Raw genomic sequence first — 23,873 nt, 5'->3', positions numbered from 1 at the left:
GTATTGTCCTAAAATACTTAATTTTTCAACTTAATTGTACTTTTTTATCTTTAATTTTTTTAGTAAATTTTATCCCAACAAATTAATTTGACACATTTCATCCCTAATTTTTTAAAAATTGTAAATTTTATTTTTGTAATCCGTCCATTAATAATTGCAAAAGTTGGAAGATAAAGTTTGCTATAAAATAAAAAGTTAAGGATAAAATTAGTCAAAAGATAAAAAAGTTGCTGAAGAGGGTGGGGGGATTGTAAACAAGTAAAAGATTAAAAGTAAAAATGCAATTATGTTATCATAAAATGATGAAAGATAACGATCCATTAAATAGTGAAATGAAATGGAATGCAAGTAAAATAAGATGAAAGTTTTTTGAATTAAAGTAGAGTATAAAAATATAAGTTCTACATCATTTGGCTGTTTATTCCATTTCTTTTTCATCTTATTTTTCTGCAAACAAATATACTCTAAAATTTGCACTTCTCCTTTCCAAGTTTGGATTTTTTTCATCATTTGGTCATTGGGAATATGCACATAAGTTTTTCAAGAATTAAAGAGTTATATGACATTTTTATCATTTACCTTGATGTAATAAGAATATTATGATATTTTTACTTTAATAAAAAAAAATTAAACTTGAAAAAGTAAGATTTTAGCTCCCCATGAGAAAATTTTTGTGGAAAACTATTCAAAAACATTTATGAAAAATATCCTTTTCTATGAATGTTAATTTTTTAAAATAAATATCAAATATAAAAAATTAAGATTGTCCATCTAAGATTCTGATGAAATTAAAAGTTTCTCATCTATCGAACGTCCCCTCTCTAAACTTCAATGAATGGAGGCTTACCCTAGGTGATAGAAATGATAAGAAAATACCCCTCTTACATATACTCATAGCTAGTAGAATGTGAAGCAGATAGAAAATTAAAAAAGGAAAATGTTTGATCAAAGTCACAATGTTATCAAATACTTAGTGAGAGAAAAAAAATATAAATATAATAAAATTTATGGGATGTTTAATAGCGGAAAAGTTTTTTACTTTTTTAAGAATCTTAAATAAAAAATTATTATTTCAAAATATTTAATATGTAATTAATAAAAAAGATTGTAAAATAATTATGGTTTTGAAAGATCAATTTTAGTTAACTTTCCTAAGACAACATTTCCAAGAAAGAGACATGCCAAAATTTTAATTACATATTAATATCAATCAATCAAATGCATTCTACACATTCCCACAAAATGAAAAATGTGTATGGATTGTTTAAAATTAGGGGCGTTCAAGTATCACACATTTTTTAATTTTTGGTTCAGGTGAAGAAAATGCTGGCAACAGTGAAGGAGGGAAGGACGACGACGAGTGTGGTGGCGGCTGAGGAATACACGACGGAGTTCCGAGCCTACAATGACGACGCCTGGTACACGGTGCGCGTTTTGCTCGTAGGAGAGAGACTCATAGTGAAGTACCAGAACTTCTCCGACGAAAACGACGAGGCGTTTGAGCCCTCGCGGTTTGGGGATTGTGAGGACCTCGAGGACTTCAAGGAGCGCTTCAGGCCGCTCTCCAGACAGCTCCAGGACGCCGAGTGTCGTCGGTTCGGTCCCGGCGCTAGGGTCTGCGCTTGCCACTCCTTCGCCCCCGACGACGTTCGCTTCTACGACGCCGTCATCGACGGGGTACGCATTCTCGTTTACTTCATTACATGGCTTGACTTGGTGCAATGTTTTTAATATCGGTCGCGTTATGGTTTTGTCAATTTGTTGATATCATGGCAAATCACACAAATATGACTGATGCGGTCCCAATATTACTGTTGTGGAAACCTTGATGCTGCGGTCCAAATCATGGTCACGGTCGTGGACCATCTTTTAAAAGCTTGATTTGATGGTTGAAAGGAGAAGAAGAGAGAGAAGGAGAAGAGGGGAAAGAGGGCGTGGTTCCAATTCTTCTCACTAACAAACTAAAATTTGTTGATAAAAAACATAAATTATATTGCTTGTTTGTCTTGTTTGTGTGTTGTGGTGTGGCTTCAATAGTAAGGGTTAGTCAGTGATATAGTATATGATTGATATCCATGTTAATTAATTAATTAATGCAACAGTGTTTTGGTATGTTTATTAGTACTTATTAGTTATTAGCATAGCAACTACTACTAACATTTTACTATTATTGCCTAAAATTTAAGTGTTGCTAACTAAATGAGGTGGATCCTACTCCCTGTTAATGAATCTCATTTATTATTTGAGTAAATGTATAATTTTTTTTCCTGTCAGTTTGTGTGTAATGTATGTAGTTTTAGTGATAGAGAATGTCATTAAGTTTACTGATTCAATTGTATAGACATAAACTTTCAAGGACCAAATCAACTAAGGGTTGCCATTTTTTGAGATGAAATTCTATATTTACTCTTTATTATTCAGTGAAACTCAGCACAAATTTTATTTAGACTAGTAAAAACAAAGAGAGAACTAGATGAACATAAAAACAAGTACAGAGAGAGAACTAAATGAAGATGAAAACAGAGAGAAAAGTCGTATTCTGAGATTAATTCAATTGATGAATTAATAGGAACATGTACATGCTGCCTTTACATAATGGCGCCGATTGAGTAAGTAACAAACAGAATTCTAATCACCCAAGTAACTGAGCTGTTAATAGTTGGCAGCAAGCTACTGACTAACTAGCTATATTTGTCAATGGAAACTGACCAAGTCGTACTAGATACTAAATTCAATAGAATACAAAGCTGATGTCTTTTTATTTAGTGTTGGGGAAAATTACAGTCAACTTTTTAAAATTCTGGATGAAATTGCTTCTTCTGTATCTTTATGTACTTTTGATATTGTGTCTGCTTTCATAGGTGCAAGAAAACGAGCATTCTTGGGAAATAGGAGAGGAAGAATGCTTGTGCACCTTTCTACTTTACTGGTTGCATGGGCCAAATGCAAGAAACTTGACTGCTGAACCAATTGATAATATCTGTGAAGTTCAGTCTGCATGGGAGCTAGATCCTGCAGTGACTTCATTTCTGGATATGGCAGGGAAGAAAATACATTTGTTTTCTTCTCGTTATGTTTTAGCATCATCAGGAGTTTCTGGCCTAGAAATGGGGCCGTACTGCAACGGAAGCTCAAACACTACTCATAGAATGAGCTATTTTGAACGAATGGAAAAGGCAAGTAGTATATGCATCTTTTTGTAACCATGAGCATTTTCCATTGGCTTGCATGCAGAGAAAATTATAATAATAGTCATACAACACAAGTTCCAATTTTTGGATGTGTTCAGTGCCTGACATGATCTTATAATATATCCCTCTCTACAGGAAGCACAGCGTGCTATGCAGTCTGTTGACAATGTTTGTTCACCTGGAGGTTTGTTTCTATTTAATAGTAGAGGTTAGCACTAGAATTGTATTCAACTCCCTGGAATTTGATTAAAAAACCTTTTCTTGCTTTTCTGATATTTTTATCATTTTCATGATTCTCTTCATATGCTGTCCGTCTGGCTCTGTAAACCATAGCCATCAAAATCACATGTCAATGTTAAAGATCATATGATTTTACTAGACCCATAGAATTGAGTCAAATTCTACCTGACTTGCAAGCAAGTACAATTTTGACTTCTGCAGTGATCTATTGTTATACAGCCATGAATTATGAACAATATGATGGCATTCATAGATGTGTCATAACTCAATCTCTTCCTAATTCTATTCGTTCTGTTTCAGTGTCAAAGAAAGGCTTTGAAATGATGCCATATTGCCCCAAAAGCTCAAACACTACTCATAGAATGACTTATTCTGGACAAATGATAAAGGCAAGTAGTATGTGTATCTTTATGTAACCATGAGTCCTTTCCATTAGCTTGAGAAAAATATAATAATAGCCATACAGGACAAGTTCCTAATCTTGGATGTGTTCAGTGGCTGACATGATATCTTATAATATATCCCTCTTTACAGGAAAGAGAACGTGTTAGGCGGTCTGTTGTCGATGCATGTTCACATGAAGGTTTGTTTCTATGTAATAGTAGTTAACACTAGAATTGGATTCAACTCACTAGATTTTGCTTCAAAAACGTTTTTCCTGCTTTTCAAATATTTTTATGGCTCTCTTCATATGATTGTCCATCTAATTCTGTTAGGACTTTGTAAACCATAGCTGTCAAAATCAAATGTCAACTTTTAGGATCGTATGATTTTATTTATTAGAGATTGGTTGTAAAGCTAATTTACCTATATCACACTAGACCATACATTGCCTATGTGGTCAGTGTTGTCAGTCAGCTTATGAATGACCCTCGAGAAAGGCATATGCAAGTAGTTGATAGGATCCTCCAATACATGAAGGCAAGTCCAGGGAAAGGCCTATTATTCAGAAGAGAAGGCTCCTTGTCTATGGAGATTTATGCTGATGCATATTATGCAAGGTTAGACATAATAGAAAATCCACTTCAAGATACTGCATGCTTCTAGGGGAAATTTGGTGACTTGGAGGAGATTTATGCTGATGCATATTATGCAAGGTTAGACATAATAGAAAATCCACTTCAAGATACTGCATGCTTCTAGGGGAAATTTGGTGACTTGGAGGAGCAAGAAGCAGAATGTAGTAGCTCAATCTTGTGCAGAAACTGAATTTCGAGCTCTGGCATAAGGTATATATGAAGGAGTATGGATAAAGATAATTCTTGATGATATCAAGATTAGGTTTGAGATCCCTATGAAGTTATTTTGTGATAATGAGTCAGCCATTAGCATTGCTCACAATCTAGTTCAACATGACAGGACCAAACACATTGAGATCGACAAGCACTTTATCAAAGAAAAGCTTGAGAATGTGCTATGGTTTTGTGTGATTTTCCACAGATGGACTTCCTTCACTTCCTATCCTGTGATTTTGTTCAATTAGAACCCTCGAGGTCCTACATCCCAACTTACCTGTTTCTTTGAGAAAGTCAAGAACGTACTTCCTTTGAGAGATAAAATTGCCTTTCCTTGAATAGGCCACCTCTATTCGAGGAAATACTTCAATTTCCCTAACTGTTTCATTTTGAATTGGGTTGCTAGTTTCTCCTTCAAGGTCAGTTTTTCTACTACATCATCTCCTGCAATGATCATGTCATCTACATATACCAAAAGTATGGTGATTTTTCTAGTAGGGGAATGCTTTATGAGTAGAGTGTGATCACCTTGGCTTTGTTTGTACTCCAAAGAAATAATTTCCTGTGTGAATTTCCCAAACCAAGCTCGCGGAGTTTGCATGAGGCCATATAATGCCTTCTTCAATCTGCAAACCTTGTTCTATCTACTATGAGCTCCAAATCCTGGGGGGATTTCCATGTAACATGCTGAAAAGTTTTGTGTTGGTTTGTGGGGACAATTATTGATCCTGGAAGCAGCCAAAATAGATTGTAGAGGTCTTAAAAAGAGCTACCTATGGAGGGTTTTGACCGTTGAAAAGTTTTGACCAAGAAAGAAGTTGAGTGAAGTGTCATCGTGTCAAGTGTTGTAGAGTGTGAGCCGTCGAGACGTCAGCAATTAGAGGCGTTATAAATGATATTAGAGCATACCTCTCTTCCAGTACGGTGTGGTTTGAGGACAAACAAGGTGGGTGAACATGTAACACCCTGATCGAATCATATCAGAATGAGAGAAATCTAAGGCTGTGTTGGTATAAGATTGTACAATTGAGGATGACTTATAAGAATTAATTGGTATTATCTATGCTAACAAGATGCATCCACTTTTTGATAGCCTATTACTTAAGAATTCCACAGTTGAGCGTGCTTGACTTGGAGTAATTATGGGATGAGTGACCTTCTGGAAATTTTCCCAGAAGATGTGAGTTAGGATAAAGCACACAAAAAATTCTCGTATTGGTTTGTGAGGACAGTCATTGATCCTGGAAGTAACCAAAACACATTGTCGAGGTCTCGGAAAGGGTTACCTACGTAGGGTTCTGATCGGTGGAAGGTGACCAACAATGAAGTTAAATGAAGTGAACGTGTGAAGTGTCATAGAGTGTGATTCATCAGGACATCAACAATCAGGAGCGTTACACAAGTCCCAGCCAACATGGGCTGCTTGAGAAAGGATAACTCGTACTGTATTCAACTTTGCTACATGGGCAAATGTCTCCTTATAAGCTATCAAACAAGTTTGGGTATACCTTTTTGCCACTAGTCTTCCTTTGTGTCGGCCTACTGTCCCATCAAATTTGTACTTCACCGTGAATATTTATCTACACCCTACAACCTTCTTGTCTTTGGGTTTTTCAACAATCTCCCAGGTTGAATTTTTTTCTAATGTTAATAAGAAACCCCTAATTGGATCATAAGAAAATTTAGCATAAATATTCAAAGAAATGGAACTAAAAGATGAAGAAATATCAAAATGGAAAAGATAGAAATGGTAGTGACGCCACAATCAAAACTCGATTGATAAGTCAAAGAAGGATTAGCCACAAAGAAAGTGTTTCTTTGATAAGAATCTAAAGGTTCTAATCCAAGAACCAAGAGAGAACTCTCACATAGCACAAAGACTAATGTCCAATTTCATAAAAAAGTTTAGTTTACAAAATGTTTGTAGTCCTATTTATACTACTAACTAATAAGACCCAGTTGACACATAGGCCCAACAAGCTAAACAAAAAATTACATAAAAATAAAGTCCAACAAAGACCCAAAACAAAATTACACAATTCCCTAATCTACTATTTGACTCTAGTGTAGCCTTAAGCCTCCTTTTTTTAGACCTCTATCAAAGGCCCTCATCTCTTCCTTTATGGCTTGATCCCAACGTTCATCACTCAGTTTCTTGAATTGAAGTTGGTGGTGCTTTTGTTTCATCAATGGCAGCAATAAAACTTTGATGCTGGTTAGAGAGATGGTCTCTGGAGACATATTGAGAATAAGATATTTAACACAAGACCTTTTTTCTTTCCTCAAGGCAATAGGTATGTTATGATTAACCCTTACCACCTTAGTGTTACCTTTAGGGGCACTCATCTTCGGGTTAGACAACTCTTCTTGCTTTGGGACCAGAGTGGGTTTCTTCTTCCTTCAATATATCGTGCCAAAGAAACGTTTTTCCTTTTCAGCTTTATTATGAGCTTCCTCCTTTATCTCATTTGTGATTTCACCATTGGCTCCTTGGGCACCTTGTAACGACAAGGGTAATGACTCTAAAGTAGACTCGTCTTCAGCTTCTATGACTTCTAGATTTCTCTTCCCCTGAAGTCGAGGATTGACAAAGAATGACTCAGTTTCATGAAAGATGACATCCATGGAGACGAGGAACCGATGACTCTGGGGATGGTAATACTTGTACCCTTTTTATTTGAGGGGTAACCAACAAAGACACATTTGATTACCCTTGGATTTAGCTTACCATGACGGGGACTATGAGAATGGACAAAAGCAACACAATCAAATACACGACATGATAAACTAGACATTAGGGGAGAAGAGGGAACAAAGGACATAAAGGATTCAACAAGAAGAACACCGTTTAAAACTCGAGTGGGTAACCTGTTAATGAGATATGTGACAGTTAGGACAACTTCTCCCTAGTAGGTATTGAGAATAGACATTTGGAAGAGAAGGGTTTTGGCAACCTAAAGATGACAATTTTTTCTTTTTGCAATCCCATTTTGTTAGGGAGTATTAACACATCTTAGCTCATTCATAGAGTTTGAGAGAGAGAAAAAGAAGAAGAAAGTTGGAAGATATTATTATTGATTCAGAATCAAAGGTTGGTTACAAACTGATCCTGTTTCTCTATTTATAGAGAAAACAAATATGATTACACATAACCTAACTAAGGCAGTTAACTAACCAAAGTTAGTTACTGCTCTAATAGAAATAACAACTTCCAACAAAATAACAGAAATAACAAAACCACAACTGTCCTAACTGAATCATAACTGTTCTAATAGCTGCCTTAACTGAATCACAAAGTAAAACTTACTTAATACACTAATACTAATGGGGTTGAGAATCAGAAATGGACTCAACTACATTGAGTTTGGACCTTAGAAAGAGAAATCGAGTTGGTGACAGAGGCTTAGTGAGGGCATCAACCCATTGATCTATAGCAGGAATATGATACAATTTGAGCTCTTTAGCTAAGATTTTCTCCCTGACAAAAAAGATGTCAATTACCACGTGCTTAGTTCAGGAATGAAGAACTGGATTATGACTGATAGCTACTGCACTTTGGTTGTCACAGTAAATCTCTAGGGTCTGAAACGGAACAGATAACTCTGTTCAAAGAGTTTGAATCCATGTAACTTCAGTCATGGCTTGAGCCAAACTCCTGTATTTAGCTTCAGTGGAAGATCTAGCCACAATTTGTTGTTTCTTGGAACCCCACAAGACCCAATTAGGACCAAAATAAATCACTGCACCAGAGGTAGACCTTCTATCATCTGGATCCGAGGCCCAATCAACATCACAGAGGGCTTTGATAGTAAAAGGCTGAGAGGAAGGAGCAGTCTTGAAATGCAGACCATGATGAATAGAGCCTTTAAGGTACCTTAGAATACGTTTAACAGCTGTCCAATGAGAGTCCATAGGATTAGCCATGAACTGACAGACCTTTTTCACAACATAGCTTAACTCAGGTCTTGTAACGGTTATGTATTGAAGAGCACCAACAACAGACCTATAGAGAGATGGATCACTGAATAAATCCGTGCCAGCTTTAGTTAACTTGCAATTAGCAGTCATAGGGGAGTAAATAGGTTGTGCTTCTGCCATTTTGGTTTTCTGAAGCAAATCTCTGATATATTTGCTTTGAGTCTGTAGAATAGTTCCATCAGCCACTGATTTGATTTCAATACCAAGAAAATAGTCAAGTTTACCCAATTGTTTAAGAGAAAAGTTGGAATGCTGCTTAGTGGTGAGTTGCTGAATTTCAACATTGGAGGTACCAGTGATAATAATATCAACGAAGGATCGCACTTAGTGGCCACAAACCCAAGCTGTAAAAGAGTTCATTTGAGCCTATCAAACCACTGTCTTGGGGCCTGTTTAAGGCCATACAAAGACTTTTGTAGCTTGCAAACCAAGGTTTTATCTGAACTTTCGAAGCCTTGTGGCTGCTGCATGTAGATAGTTTCTTCAAGATGGTCATTTAAAAAGGCATTTTTGACATCTAACTGGAACAAATCCCATTTATTAGTGAGAGCAAGAGTGATAATCAGCCTGATTGTAACAGGTTTTATCACAAAAGAAAAGGTTTCATTAAAGTCACAACCAACAACTTGATGAAATCCTTTAGCCACTAACCTAGCCTTGAACCTGTTAACAATCCCATCAGCATTCTCCTTAATTCTGAAGACCCACTTACAACCCACAACTTGTCTGTCTTTGGGAAGAGGAACAAGATCCCATGTTTTATTGTCAAGAAGAGTCTCATACACTTGTTTCATAGCAGCAAACCATTGGGGGTCAGCAAGAGCCTGTTTAACAGTCTTAGGTTCACAATGTGCCAAAAACAGTGAAGGATGCAACCTAGATTGATGAATTCCAGACTTGGATCTGGTTTGCATAGGATGGACATTTTGTGAGGTAAGAACAGGATTCGAGGAAGGAGAACTGACAGTGTGAGACTGAGAAGAGGTACTGAATAGTTCACTTGGATTTCTGTTTAAGTCAAAAACAGTGTTAGAGTGTTCATTAGTAACAGAATTTGGTTCAGCATTTGAAAGAGGGGAAGATGATGTGACATTTTAAGAATTAGGGAATTCAGTATTAAGGGATCTAGAGGGATTAACATTTACAGAAATAGAATTAGTTTCAGCACGTTGAGAAGAATGAGTGAGTTCATTAGGTAAAGGTGAAACAAGAGGAATATGAGCAGTAGGTAAAAAATCACTCTTAGAAGAAGTGATAGAGTTGGATAAAGGTGGAAAAATATCATTGTAAGGATATTTAAGCTCATTGAAGATAACATCTTTGGAAACATATAATTTGCCATTAGGAGAGAGACACTTGTAGCCTTTGTGAGAGGTGGAATAACCAAGGAACAAACACTCATGTGACCTGAAATTAAGTTTGTGTTTATTATAGGGTCTAAGAAAAGGATAGCAAGAACATCCAAAGTTCCTAAAAAAATTGTAATTAGGTGACTTGTTGAACAAAACAGTATAAGGAACTTGAAATTGAAGAGAAGCAGTGGGAAGTTTGTTTATCAAATAAAGAGCAGTTTAGAAGGCAAAATCCCAAAATTTTAAAGGGAGAGAAGCTTGTTTGAGAAGAGTGAGGCCTAACTCAATGATATGCCAATTTTGATGATGTATGTGAGGACAAATTAGCCTGTGAATGATCCCATGGGTTTGAAGAAATGAGTAAGAGGTCTAAATTCACCTCCCCAATCTGTTTGAACACTCTTAATTTTGGTATCAAATTGGAGTTCAGTCATGGTTTTAAATTGCTGAAAAACAGAAAATGTTTCTGATTTATTTTTAAGAAAATAGATCCAAGTGAACTTAGAATAGGCATCATATTTTTGCAGTGCAAAAAAAAAAAGAATAGGCATCAACAAAGCAGATATAATAAGAGAAAACATTTGAGGATGAAATATGAGATGGTCCCCACAAATCACTGTATATAAGTTCAAGAGGAGCAGAATATACAGTTTGAGATAAAGAAGATGGTAGTCTATGTGACTTTCCAACACAACAAGCAACACATAATTCAAACATAGTTTTATTAACTATGGGTATATTACAATGATTAAGCACAAGCCTTAGTACATTAGCATTAGGATGGACCAATCTAAGGTGCCATATAGTTTGAGAGCTAGTACTAGGTGCTGTTTTAACATCAGAAACTGCGTTTACAAAGGAATTAGAAATTTGTGTATTAGAACCACTAGAAACAGAAGTAATAGCAGAATCAACACTGGAATTTGAAAGTATGCAGGTGGCTGAGGCAGAATCTTTGAGTTCAAGATGTGGAAATATGTAGAGGCCATAAGGACCCAGTGAACCTTGAAGTAGGATTTCATTGGTTCCTTGTGATTTCACAGCACAATGATTAGGATAAAATTCAAAGAAAACATTGTTATTCTTAGAAAATTTGCTGACACTGATTAAGTTTTTAGTGATGGTAGGTACATGTAATAATTGTTTTAAGGACAGACTGACTCTAGGATTAATAGGGGAAACAAACTTTGTGTAACCAGAAGGCTTAATAGAAAGGTCTTGGCCATTACCAATGTATATTTGATTTGGTCCCTTAAATGGACCAAGTTGTTGGATGTTTTCAGACTCTCCAGTTACGTGGAACGATGCACCTGAATCAGGTATCCAAGTAGTAGAGTTAGGATCTTGATTTTCAGAATTAACAGCATTGCACTAGGTTGGGAATCTTTGTGAGAATTAGTTCCCTGATCCTGTTTTGAACCGAAGGTGTTTGATGAATTGCTTTGAAACACTGGTTCCATCAATGTGAGAGACGCATTTGGCTGAAAATCAGAATCATAGCGAAAATGACACACACACCGCAATTGTGTGACCAAATTTGAAGCAACGTTGGTACTGAAAATTTGCATAACGACCGCGGCCTCTGCTGCCACCACAACAACCTCCAGCACAACCAAAGCCATTGCCTCCACGATTGTAGCCACCGCCACGGTCAGAATCACTGCCTCCACGATTGTAGCCACTGCCACGATTGAAGTCCCCATGATTTCCAGAATAATTGGATCGATTTTGTGAACTGAAATCATTCGAGGATGAATTGTAAGAATTCGAAGATGAATTGTAACCTTGAGCAACATTAATTGATGATGAATCAGGGAAGTGCTTCTGAAACTTTTTCATGCTTCCCTCATGTGTGAGCTGCAATGCCTCTACTTCTCCAATCAGAAGTGGTTCAAACTTACTTTCGATCACTGGACTGTACTCCTCTGGTAGGCCTTCAAGAATTGCATCAAGGTGTTCATGCGGAAGAACAGGATCTCCACACAATCCAAGTGCATCGACTATGCATTTGATGCGCAGAAGAAACTCACGCATTGTTTTCTGCTCAAGCATTGTAGTTTTGAGTTCTGTTAGAAGAATCCTAGCTTTCGCACGTGTTTGCTTTTGAAAATAGTCATGGATCTGCTCCCAAAGCTGATATGAAAGAACACATCCGATAATTCGAGATAGGATTGAAACTGAAAGAGTCGATTAGAGCCACGATAGGAGAATTTGATCTTGTTGTTCCCAATCAGTATATACTGGATTTTCATTTCCAGCTTCACAATGTGCATTTGTGAGAAAGCGCATCAGGATCTGAGGACTTGCCATGAAACACTGAAGTTTATGAGCCTTGATGACAGGTTCTACCTATTGCCTCCATAGCAGGAAGTTAGAATCATCTAACTTCTGAGAAATCAGATGAAATGAAGGAGTAGCGGAAGCGAAATTCTGATTTGTTGCCATGGATAGACCTCAAGCTCTGGATACCATCATAGAGTTTGAGAGAGAGTAAAAGAAGAAGAAAGTTGGAAGATATTATTATAGATTCAAAATGAAAGGTTGGTTACAAAATGATTTTGTTTCTCTATTTATAGAGAACAAATATGATTAAACATAACCTAACTAAGGTAGTTAACTAACCAAAGTTAGTTACTGCTTTAACAGAAATAATAGCTTCCAACAAAATAATAAAAATAACAAAACCACATCTGTCCTAATTGAATCATAACTGTTCTAACAGATGCCCTAACTGAATCACAAAGTAAAACTTACTTAATACACTAATACTCATGAATAATGCCATTATCAAAAACAAATTTAGAGGACTCATGATTTACATACTCTTTGTCATTATCCAATCTAATTCTTTTGATGATCTTAACAAATTGATTTTGGACAAGACAAAAAAAACTCGCAAAAATTTGATAAACCTTGGATTTACTTTTCATAAGATATGTCCATGTTACTCAGATATAATCGTCAACAAAGGTCCCAAACCATTTCGCACCAGATATAGATTCCACAGTTGGTCCCTACACATCAATGTATTTAATCAAAAGGAAAAGAACTTTTATTATTACTAACAAGAAGAGATGCACGATGGCGCTTTGTCAACTGACAAATATCACAATTAAAATGACTCAACTGACTCTTTTGAAAACAAGGAAATAAGGACTTAAGAAGACTAAATGGAGGATGCCCAAGTTGTTTGTGGTGAAACCATATTTGAGAGGTAACCTAAGTGTCTGACTTTACTTGTTGGCTTGATGGTAAGTTTTGATTCTGATCATGAATCTTCTTGTGCTCCAAGAAGTACAACCCACCTTGCTCTTTAGCAATTAAAATTGTCTTCCTCGTGGCAAGGTCTTGCAAGACATAATGAGAATGGAAAGATGTTACTGAGCAATTCAAGTCTCTAATAACCTTGTGTATAGGAAAAAGGCTATTAGCCAATTTTGGGACATGTAAAACATTATGTAAGAGAAGATAGGGCTTTATTTGAATGCTCTCGGAGCCAGCTATGGGTACATTATCTCCATTTGCAACCATAATGAGTTGTCTATCATATGCTCTTGAATATGAGGCAACTGTAATGAGTTATTTACAACAAACATCTCAAGTGTCAAGTTTGTAAGACTAGACATCTGTGGTTGGTCTAATAATAGCTCGATAATGGGTGGTCTGATATGTCCAACAACAATCGCTAGAATAGACTTTGATAACATCTTAAAATATGGATTTGGGTCTAATTCAATGCTACAAAACTCATTCTAAGACGAGGGTAGTCCCCCCACTTGTATACTCTGTCTTAGAAGTTAGTTTTTAGTAATGTGTTAGACCCAAACCCACATTATAAGAGGGTATCAGAGCCTATATTAGATCCATTAGCCAGTCCACCTACCATATTATCCATGCACTAAGTTTAAAATTGTTGGGTGTGAGGGGATGTGTTGGGAAAAATTATAGTTCCACATTGACTAGAAATAGTGCCACGCCACTACTCAACAAAAAGCGGATACGAGTTGTTATGGGGGGAATTGACGGAAGAAAGACAGGAACATGAATTTGGGGAAATATGGAAACTCAAAATTCCCCTAAAGACAGCAGTGTTCACTTGGAGGCTAATTCGGGATAGATTACCAACAAAGACAAACCTTCGAAGGAGACAAATAGAAGTAGATGATATGCTGTGCCCTTTTTGCAGAAATAAGGAGGAGGGGGCTGATCACTTGTTCTTCAATTGTAGCAAAACCCTCCCGTTATGGTGGGAATCAATGTCCTGGGTCAATCTCACCACTGTTTTACCACAAAACCCTAGGGACCATTTCCTACAACATGGAACCGAGCTAGCCGACGGAGTCAAGTCTAAAAGGTGGAAATGCTGGTGGACTGCCTTAACCTGGACTATATGGCAGCATAGAAATAAGGTGGTGTTCCAAAATGGAACTTTTCATGGTTCTAAGCTGCTGGACGATGCTTTACTCCTACTATGGTCTTGGAACAGAGCAATGGACAAGGATTTCACTATACACTTTAACCAATGGTCCTCCAATCTGAAGGAAGGATTCTGTATTTAGGGGGGGCAGGTGTGGGTGGATTCTTGTAACACATTTTTCTGTCTCCAGCTCTTTCTCAATTTTTTGGAATAGCTGGATTCACTTCTATTCCTATGTAATTTCAGTACCACTGGTACTAGTCTATATATATATATATATATATTATATTTTTGCTGAGCAAAAAAAAAAATAGTGCCACGCCTTTTTTCTCCAAAGTCGTCCACAATGCATCTCTTGGGACATGGTTATAAGCTTTTTCAAATCCCTTATCTTTTTTCTCTATAAGCTTATATATCTTATGTTCTCCATTCTTTGTCCCTAGGTCCTTGTAAAACTCTTCATATGATTCAGATCATGCTTCACTTATCACTTTTCTTGTCTCATTCCCAGCATACTGATACCTTGACCAATTTTCAGCATTGTTGCACCCCAGCAAGATTTCCAAGCTCTGTCTTTTGTTTTTGACGTTTTCTTTAACCTTTTCATCCTGCCACCAAGATTCCTTATCTCTTAACCCAAAACCTTTTGATTCACCCATGACTGCTTTGACAAATTTTCTTATCTTCTTTGCCATACCATCCCAAATGAGGTTAGCATTGCCTTGTTTCCCAACTACCTTCCTCCAATAAATTCTGCTAAAGTCAAAAGTTCATCTCCCTTCTAATGCCACCACTCCTTGGGTTTGGGTCTTGTCACTTGTCTGTTTTTTTGTATATGTTTTTTGAACTGAATGTTGAAAAAGCCACCTAAGTTGTGGTCACTCCTAGATAGAGGGGTATGTAGAAAGTCTCACATGGTGGGTAGCCGTGGGCAAAATTGGGACATGTTGAAGTCCCACATTGACTATAGATAATACCTAGATAGACTATATAAGTGAGGAACAATTCTCATCTTTTAAGCTGGTTTTGTAGGGTTGAGTTAGGTTCATAACTCACTTTCTACACTAATCATCAAGAATCAATACCCTATGTTGTGCGGTTAGACTCTCCTGGTATCACCTTACAATCCTTACAAACCCTTTTGTCAACACTTCTCACCAAAAAGAAATCAATATGAGACCTTGAGCTTCCACTTTTATAAGTTATAAGATGTTCTTCCCTTTTCTGGAAACAAGTGTTCATAATCTTAACATCATAAGCCATAGAGAAGTCAATAATTGTTTGGCCTTCTTTATTTAGATCTCTAAAACCAAAACCACCATGTGCACCTGTAAATTGCCTTTTTTGAATACCAACATGTCCATTTAAATCCCCACCTAAGAAAAATTTCTCATGGAATATCAATCCCTCCAAGTCTTCCCCAAAACTTTTCCTTCACATGTGCCTCTGTTCCTACTTGTGGTGCATAAGCATTGATGATATTTATAGTCTCTTGTGCCACCATAAATATTACGGCTAATATTTTGTCTCCAATTTTCTTTATATCCACTGCACTTTTTTTCCAAACCTTGTCTACCATAGTACCTACTCCATTCTTTCCGCTAACTTTCCCGGTGTACCATAGCTTAAAACCTGTAATATTTATCTCCTTGGCTTTTTCTCCATATCATTTAGTCTCTTGTAGGCACATAATGTTAATCATTCTCCTAATAATGGTGTCCACAACCTTAATAGACGTACCTATCAAAGTACCAATATTCTAAGTAGCAAATCTGATCAAACATTTCTAAACTAGCTTCTTTACCCAGATTCGTCCAAGAAAATGTGAGAGCCCTTGCACATTTAACACTACATTTTTGCACTGATGCTACGGCCCTTGCTCTTTTGACACTATCAGTGTTATCAAATAGCGACCATGGTGGCGCCATGGCGGAATAGCGTTGCGGGAATTTGAAAAATCGCCACCAAATAGCGGTGGCGTTGCGGGTTGTGGATGGCGGCGCCATGGCGGCCGCCATAGCTATGGCGGAATTGCGGCTATTTTTTTTGTTTTTTGCGGGATAGGTGTTGGGCTGACCCGACCTGACCCAACCCTAACCCGATTTTCGCATGCAAAAGGGGTGAGCAGTGGGAGCAGGAACGGCACCACGCGAACGAGACGCGGCACCCCGCACCAGCACCTGCACCACGACGGCGAACTCGGCACCCCACACCAGCACCATGCACGCGACACGGCACCCCGCATCAGCGCACCACGCACGCGAGCACGGACGGCGACGGCGGCGGCAGCAACAGTGCTACCATCTGCGACGGAGGGCAACTGGTTCTGTTTTTTTTTCTTTTTTTGTTGTTTTTGTTCTGTTTTTTTTTATCTTTTTTCTGTTTGACACCCCTTTTTTATTTTTGGTTCTGCTTTTTTTTTTCTGTTCACCCCTTTTTTTTTGTTCAGCCCTTTTTTATGATCTTTTTCTGTTTGACATCCCTTTTTCTGTTTTTTATGCTTTTATCCTTTTGTTATTTTGAACTCTTGAATGATTGGTGTTGGTACTTGGTTATTGTGTGAACTCATGAAACTTTTTTAGTTTATTTGAATACAATCCATTGTTTTTTTTAATTTTTTATTCATATTTATTTTTTATTTATTGTTTTTGTTAATATTTATATGTATATATATATAATTTTTTTTGTCCACCATGACGTCTGCCATTTTCCGCTACGCCATCCGCCATATTTTTATGGTGGATTTTTTACTTTCCGCCATGAACCGTCATCTGCCATTAACAACACTGGACACTATACATGGGCGATATAGCACGTTATTTTCTAGCAACGACCTAGCATTAGCTGAAATATGTCGTGAATAATCCATGATAAATATAACAATGAGTTTTACATTTGGCTGCCGAGAGCCTAATATAACCCTCCTCCTTAACCCGGGCTTGGGAAGGGCTATGAAAAGACATAGGGGCAGTTACAATCCACAAGTGTCACAAGCCAAAATCCTATCCAAGTTAGAAATCAGACGGGCAGAACCAAGCAAATGATAACAAGGGTACCAATCAAAAGAAGAAGCTTCTTAACACGTGGGTAGAAAATAAAAAAAATTCAACAAGAATTAGTACTAATATTTATTTAAAAGGAAACTAAACAAAAGATATTAAATGTGTTCTCTAAAAAAAAAGATATGAAATGTGTCAAATCACCAAATCTCCTTGTGTGTTGCTTCCCCGATCAAGTCAACTTTTAGAACCAAAATGTGTGCACGCCAAAGAACGTGCAATTAATCTGCAACAACATACAGTACTGCATCCTTTCTTGCAGCTCCATCCTCATCATCCTAATAGACAACATTTGACACTTTAGCAAACTCAAGTAATTCTTGGTCTCAAAAAGAACTACTTATAGGGTTTTGACTGGTGGAGGGTTCTGACCAAAAAGAATGTTGAGTGAAGTGTCATCATATGAAGTGTCATAGTGTGAGAGTTGTCAAAGAGTCTATAATAAGGGGAGTTACAAATGATACCAGAGCAGACATCTCTTTCAGTATAGTGTGGTTCATCATTTTAGGCCTAAATTTTTTGTCCCTCTAATTTTGAAATGCCCGTTTTTTTTCCGTTTTAAGTGCTATCTAAATCATTTTTCATATCCTTATAAAGCGCTCTCTAACGCACTTTGAAGGACAAAAAATGATTCATTTCAAATTTAGCAAGAGGAAAAAAATATTTTTTTTACCGGGACTAAAACTGAAATTTGAAAATTTTAGAGAGACAAAAACATATTTAATTCTTTATATTTTTACAATGAAGTTCTATAATATAAATCTTCTAACCTTTTTTTCCCTTGGATTTCATTTGTTTTTTGTCTTTTATTTGGTTTATAGTTGGTTGTCATGATAGAAGAATGGAAGATAAGGAGCTTGAAGGAACAAAAGACGTGTGTATGATATTGATTACAAATATCGACAAAGAGTTATGTCCACTGACAATTACAGAGTTCTTAAGGAGACATACTTCTGTATCAGCCAGGGTCGTTATTTTTCCAAGTTTTTCAATGGAGGTATATACCAAAGGAGCCATTATGGTGAATTCTACAAGAGAGTTCCAAGAGCTGTGTGACTTTTTGAATAATCCCAACCGCATCATAACATCTTCAACTGGCAGGTATTTTGCTTTTTGCATGAATAGTTCTTAAATATTGATGTAGTATTATTGTTTCCATTTGTTGTTTAGAATTAATCTATTCAATGTCGTTTTTAGGCCTTGGGTGATACTTGAAAAGGTAGTGGGATTCAAAAATATTAAAGCATCGATAGGAGCATTGGTGCATACATCCGAGGTAGATTTCATACCCCATTTCCTTCCCTCCTTTTTACCAACAAAAAGAATATTTTAGGCTAAAATATATGAATGATCCCTAATCTTATTTTTTGGTTCTAAATTGTTTTTCTAATTTTTAAAAGTTCTAAAATAGTCCCCTTGTTTAATTCATGATAAGTTGGTCCTTGTTAAAAACTTATTGCTTTTGAATTTTGGGCACACGGTTTTGAACCGTGTTTTTTTATTGATTCAAGATGTGAAAATTGTCCTATTAACTTACTTTCTTAAACACTATACGAATCAACTAATGTTTGAAAGTCAAAACAAAGAAAGCCATAAACATAGTAAAAATCACATGAAAAGTGTGAGTCTCATGAGCAGTAAGAAAAGAATGTGATATTAGATTTTTCAGTTTTATGATTGTTCATGGGACTTACTTTTCATGCACTTTTCACCTTGATTACGTCTCTTTTTGGTCCAAACATTAGTTGGTTTACACAATTTTCATGTAGATGAATCCAATGAGACAAATTTCACATCTTGAATCAATAAAAAAAAAAAGTTCAAAACTGTACCTGAAATTAAAAAAATGGTATGTTTTTCATAACAACTAACTTGTTATGAATCGAGATCGTTTTAGAACTTTAAAAAATTATGAGACTAATTTAAAACCAAAAAAGTAAGTTAAGAGATCATTTGTATATTTTAACCATATTTTGTGGCTTAGTAGTGGAGTATGGTAGTTGGTCAAGACTATAGGGGCACCCATGGTCAAATTGAGACACCAAAAAAATCATTAAATTGATTAAGTACTTTGATCAGTCTGGCATTGTAGGGGCACTCATTTCACTAGAGGCACTGTACAAGCCATGTTATCCATTGTTTCTGAAAATCTTATTATATTCCCCTGACTCTAGTTTTAGATAAAATTGTACCCCTAATTTTACTTCAGCAGGTTCAGGAGGGAACTCCGAAAGTTGTTTAGAGTATTTTTCTTTTTTCGAAACACAAAATGAAACTTTATTGATAGATTTGACTAACACAAGATGTGTTGCATGTTAGAACCAAATAATTACATTGTTATAGCCTAAAGCCACCAAAACCCAAAGCAACAATATATGCATCATTTAACAATAAAACATCACCCTGCCATTTGTAATCGTCCCTACCTCAACAGCTTGCAAACCTATACAATAAGCCCAAACCATTAGTCACCTAACTCCTGCTGTTGCTGCATTTAACATTGTCACTAAAATAAATAGCCAAAACAGGTCTTCACTATAATTTCACTCCTCATGAATCAACAGTGATGTTTTTATTTTTATTTTTTTATTTGTGTGTTGTGTGTATATTTTTAAAAGGAGGAGATATGATATGCAAAAGAGATATATTTTGTAGAGGAGCTTTTATCAATATTTCATTCATGGTCATTACAAGTTTTTATGGAAAACTTGTAAACTCTTGTACATCATCTTCATTAAAAGATTTTTTGGAACTTGCAAACCCTTTCTTCATTACAACTTTTTACAAGTTTTTGTGGAACTTACAGATCCTTTTTTTATGTGACCCCCTCTCTGGTTGGATCATGTGGGGTGATTTTTCTTATATCAAGAAGCTCTATTTATAGACCTAACATCCGAATCTTAAAAGAAGAGAAATCCATAATAAGATAATATCTTTGTAAATTCTAAACAATATCCTAAAGATTTGAAACAAATAATAACAAATTCTTAAAAGATAAACTAAATTGTTCTTTTCTAAAAAATTAAAGATATTAGACATATCTCAACGCTCCTTGACTGAATATCTTTGGGTATCTGATCTGGCTTTCATGTTTGAAATTTGCCTTTCCTCCTTTTGATGCTTGCTTGCTTTCTTCCTTTTTATCTTTCTTCTTTTCTCTGATCACTAGTCCTCAATAACTATCAACTCTGATACCATTAATATGTTTTTTGTAAGCTCTGATACCACTGATGGGGTTTTATTTTGTGTTTGTGTATTTGTAAAGGGAAGAGATATGTTTTGCGGAAGAGATATGTTTTGTAGAGGAGATTCATCAATATTTCCTTCATGGTCATTATAAGTTTTTGTGGAACTTTCAAACCCTATATGACCCCACTCTCTGGTTGGATCAAGTGGAGTGATTTTTCTTATAATAACCTCTATCTATAGGCCTAGAGTCCTAATCTTAAAAGAAGAAACAAATTCCTAATAAGATAATATCTTTTTTAATTCTAAACAATATCCTAAAGATTTGTGAACCTCATGGTTTTTCCCTTGTAAGATGCCTCAGTGGGTTTGAGGAGAGAGGGTGCTATCCTTGACCTTGACTTCTAAGCGATGTGAGACTCTATGGCTACCGGAACTAGCCTCCTGATCGAGGCTAAGGACAAGAGTGGCCTAGGCCCTCCTTTCAGTGCCAATGTTCCAACCTCAAGTCCACTACATTGTTAGGTCATCGGATCCGAGGTATTGTCTGCTTTGGCATTGGTCTAAACCTCATTGGTTTTGTCCTTAAAAGGCACCTCGATGTGAGTGGAGAGGTCCTTGGTTTTGACTCCTAAGTGATGTGGGACTTTGTGCATACTGAAAAAACTACCGGTGGCAATTTTCCAATGAAATAAAATATGCATTTCACTATATCCCATCCCACTGGTTGCTTTTTTGGTATTTGAATCCTCTCTGAATCTGAGAGGTTATTGTATAAGCCAAACATATTGTGCTATTATAATTCAGTATCCATGCATCACCACGCTGGCCATTTGCTAATCACCCACTTTTTCAGTATATGCTCCCCTCTTCCAAAACCATTCGCATAAAACAACACGCCTTGCCCATCATACCCCTTGTCCCTGCCGATGCAGAATTGCTGCATACTTAAAGACGCCACCAGACATGATAATGGATCAGTAAACAAACACGTAAGTGGATACAAAAACCCGCATATGCTTGTTAACCACTGCAACTACTGGACCATCACCAGTTCCATCATCTCTTCTAGGCCTTTCTTTGCTGTGAACACCAAAAAATTTCTGTTCTTCCAAATGCTCCAAACAGCTGCAAACCAAACAATATACCAGATGTATGTTTTTTTCCTAGAGCAATTAATCAATCCCTTGAATTGGAGAAAATGACTTGTGGTATTCACATGCTTACGTGCCTCCATACCCCATGTTCTCCATAAATATGCAGAGTTTTCACATTCTAAGAATAAAATGACTTGTTTAGATGTTATTCCTTCTGGTTCGAGTAATAATAACCATGACAATTCTCTCCATGTTTTCTTTGATATTGATTTTATTTTTTGCAGAAAATAAAGAGGGGAACGAGCAACAATTTGAAGGTTGTACATTCAGGAACTAAAGAATTCAAAATAGCTAGTAATAAGAGGGATTTGTTTTTTGAATTTTCTGAGCACCAAGAGCGGCTACGCAAGAAGCTTGCACTTGAGGAAGGAAAGATATTTGCAGCTAATGAACAACTTTCTTAACTATTTGTCCTTCAGATTTTACTGTTTCTTTTTGCTAATATGTAAATATAAATAGTATAAGGCTATGGCTTATGGACATGATCTTTTTTGCCCCTAAGATTGTTGGGAGTTGGGTTGTAAATGTATGTGACTAGAGCGTAAGAAAATTTTGATAGGTCTATAATTCAAAAAGGCTCAAAGGTAATTCAATTCACACCCCCTTTCTTTTGTTACTCTCTTATTCCAAAAATTAATTTTTAAAAGGGTAAAATATGTTTTTCATCTTTGTAAAATTGACAAAGTTAGTCCCTCTAAAATTTTGGGAATTACTAGGGGCACCCAACAAGATTGTTGGTGCACCCAGCTATTTTTTAGAATTCCCAAAATACCCCTTAGCGTTTCTGCGGAAGAAGGGTTCTTCCGCAGTTAATGTTACAACTGTGGAAGAAAAATCTTCTTCCGTGCCATCTCACGGAAGAACTTCTTTTGCAGGAAGCTACGGAAGAAGGTTCTTCCGTAGTTGTAAATTACAACTACGGAAAAATCTTTTCCGTGAGTTCTTACGGAAGAACACCCTTCTTCCGTGCCATCTCGCGGAAGAACTTCTTTCGCAGGAAGCCACGGAAGACCTTCTTCCGTAAGTTAATTTTTTTTTTTTGGATTTTAAATTTTTGGATTATTTTGTATTTTCCTATGTTATTTTGTATTTTGTATTTTACTATTACAAAATTTATTGTATATTTAATTCGGGTTATTATTACAAAATAAAAAATATTTATTTAATATATTAAATTTTGTAATAGTAAAAAAATTTGTGAAAGTAAATATTTTTTATTTAATTTGGATTACTATTATAAAATTTAATGCATTAAATATTTTTGTAATAGTAACCATAATTAAATATGCATTAAATATTTTTTATTTAATTCGGGTTACTATTATAAAATTTAGTGCATATTTAATTTGGATTATTATTACAAAATAAAAAATGTTTATTTAATATATATTAAATTTTGTAATAGTAAAAAATTTGTGATAGTAAATATTTTTTTACTTTTAAAAAAATATATGGATTAAATATGTTTTATTTAATCTGGGTTAATATTATAAAACTTAATGTATACTTAATTTGGATTACTATTACAAAATTTAATGCATTAAATATTTTTTATTTAATTCGGGTTATTATAAAATTTAATGCATGAAATATTTTTGTAATAGTAATCAAAATTAAATATGCATTAAATCTTTTTTATTTAATTCGGATTACTATTACAAAATTTAATGCATATTTAATTCGGGTTATTATTACAAAATAAAAAATATTTATTTAATATATATTAAATTTGTAATAGTAAAAAAATTTGTGATAGTTAATATTTTTTATTTTTAAAAAATATACAAATTAAACAATATATAGGTTATTAGCACAAAGTTATAACCAACTGGGATAATGAGCTAATCATGTTATAAAATAAATAATGTTACTATACATATCACTGCAATTTCTAATGCATATTTAATGCGCATGTAAATTTAAATAATAAATTTTATGATAATTAAATTTGATATAATTTTTTTTTAAAATAAAAAATATTTACCATCACAAATTTTTTACTATTACAAAATTTAATATATATTAAATAAATATTTTTTATTTTATAACAATAATCCG

General features: G+C 35.5%; 1 protein-coding gene across 3 annotated transcripts; it reads left to right on the top strand.

Moving 5' to 3' along the window:
* Positions 1 to 1,224: 1,224 nt before the first annotated feature.
* Positions 1,225 to 22,431, top strand: LOC114380956. 3 transcript variants are annotated; one of them, XM_028340100.1, is made up of 8 exons: positions 1,225 to 1,677; positions 2,862 to 3,176; positions 3,327 to 3,375; positions 3,732 to 3,820; positions 3,966 to 4,014; positions 18,294 to 18,573; positions 18,670 to 18,748; positions 22,040 to 22,431. In XM_028340100.1, the coding sequence occupies exons 1-8, from the start codon at positions 1,324 to 1,326 to the stop codon at positions 22,217 to 22,219; spliced, it is 1,395 nt and encodes a 464-aa protein (XP_028195901.1). In that variant the 5' UTR covers positions 1,225 to 1,323; the 3' UTR covers positions 22,220 to 22,431. The 3 variants fall into 3 exon arrangements, with proteins under 3 accessions (XP_028195901.1, XP_028195900.1, XP_028195902.1); XM_028340099.1 differs by having other exon boundaries at positions 3,327 to 3,399; XM_028340101.1 differs by lacking the exon at positions 18,670 to 18,748 and having other exon boundaries at positions 3,327 to 3,399; positions 22,040 to 22,086.
* The last annotated feature ends 1,442 nt before the right edge of the window (positions 22,432 to 23,873 follow it).

Source organism: Glycine soja, chromosome 13 (genome assembly GCF_004193775.1).
Source record: "Glycine soja cultivar W05 chromosome 13, ASM419377v2, whole genome shotgun sequence".
Taxonomy (NCBI): domain Eukaryota; kingdom Viridiplantae; phylum Streptophyta; class Magnoliopsida; order Fabales; family Fabaceae; genus Glycine; species Glycine soja.
This window is presented reverse-complemented; position numbering and strand designations above follow the sequence as displayed.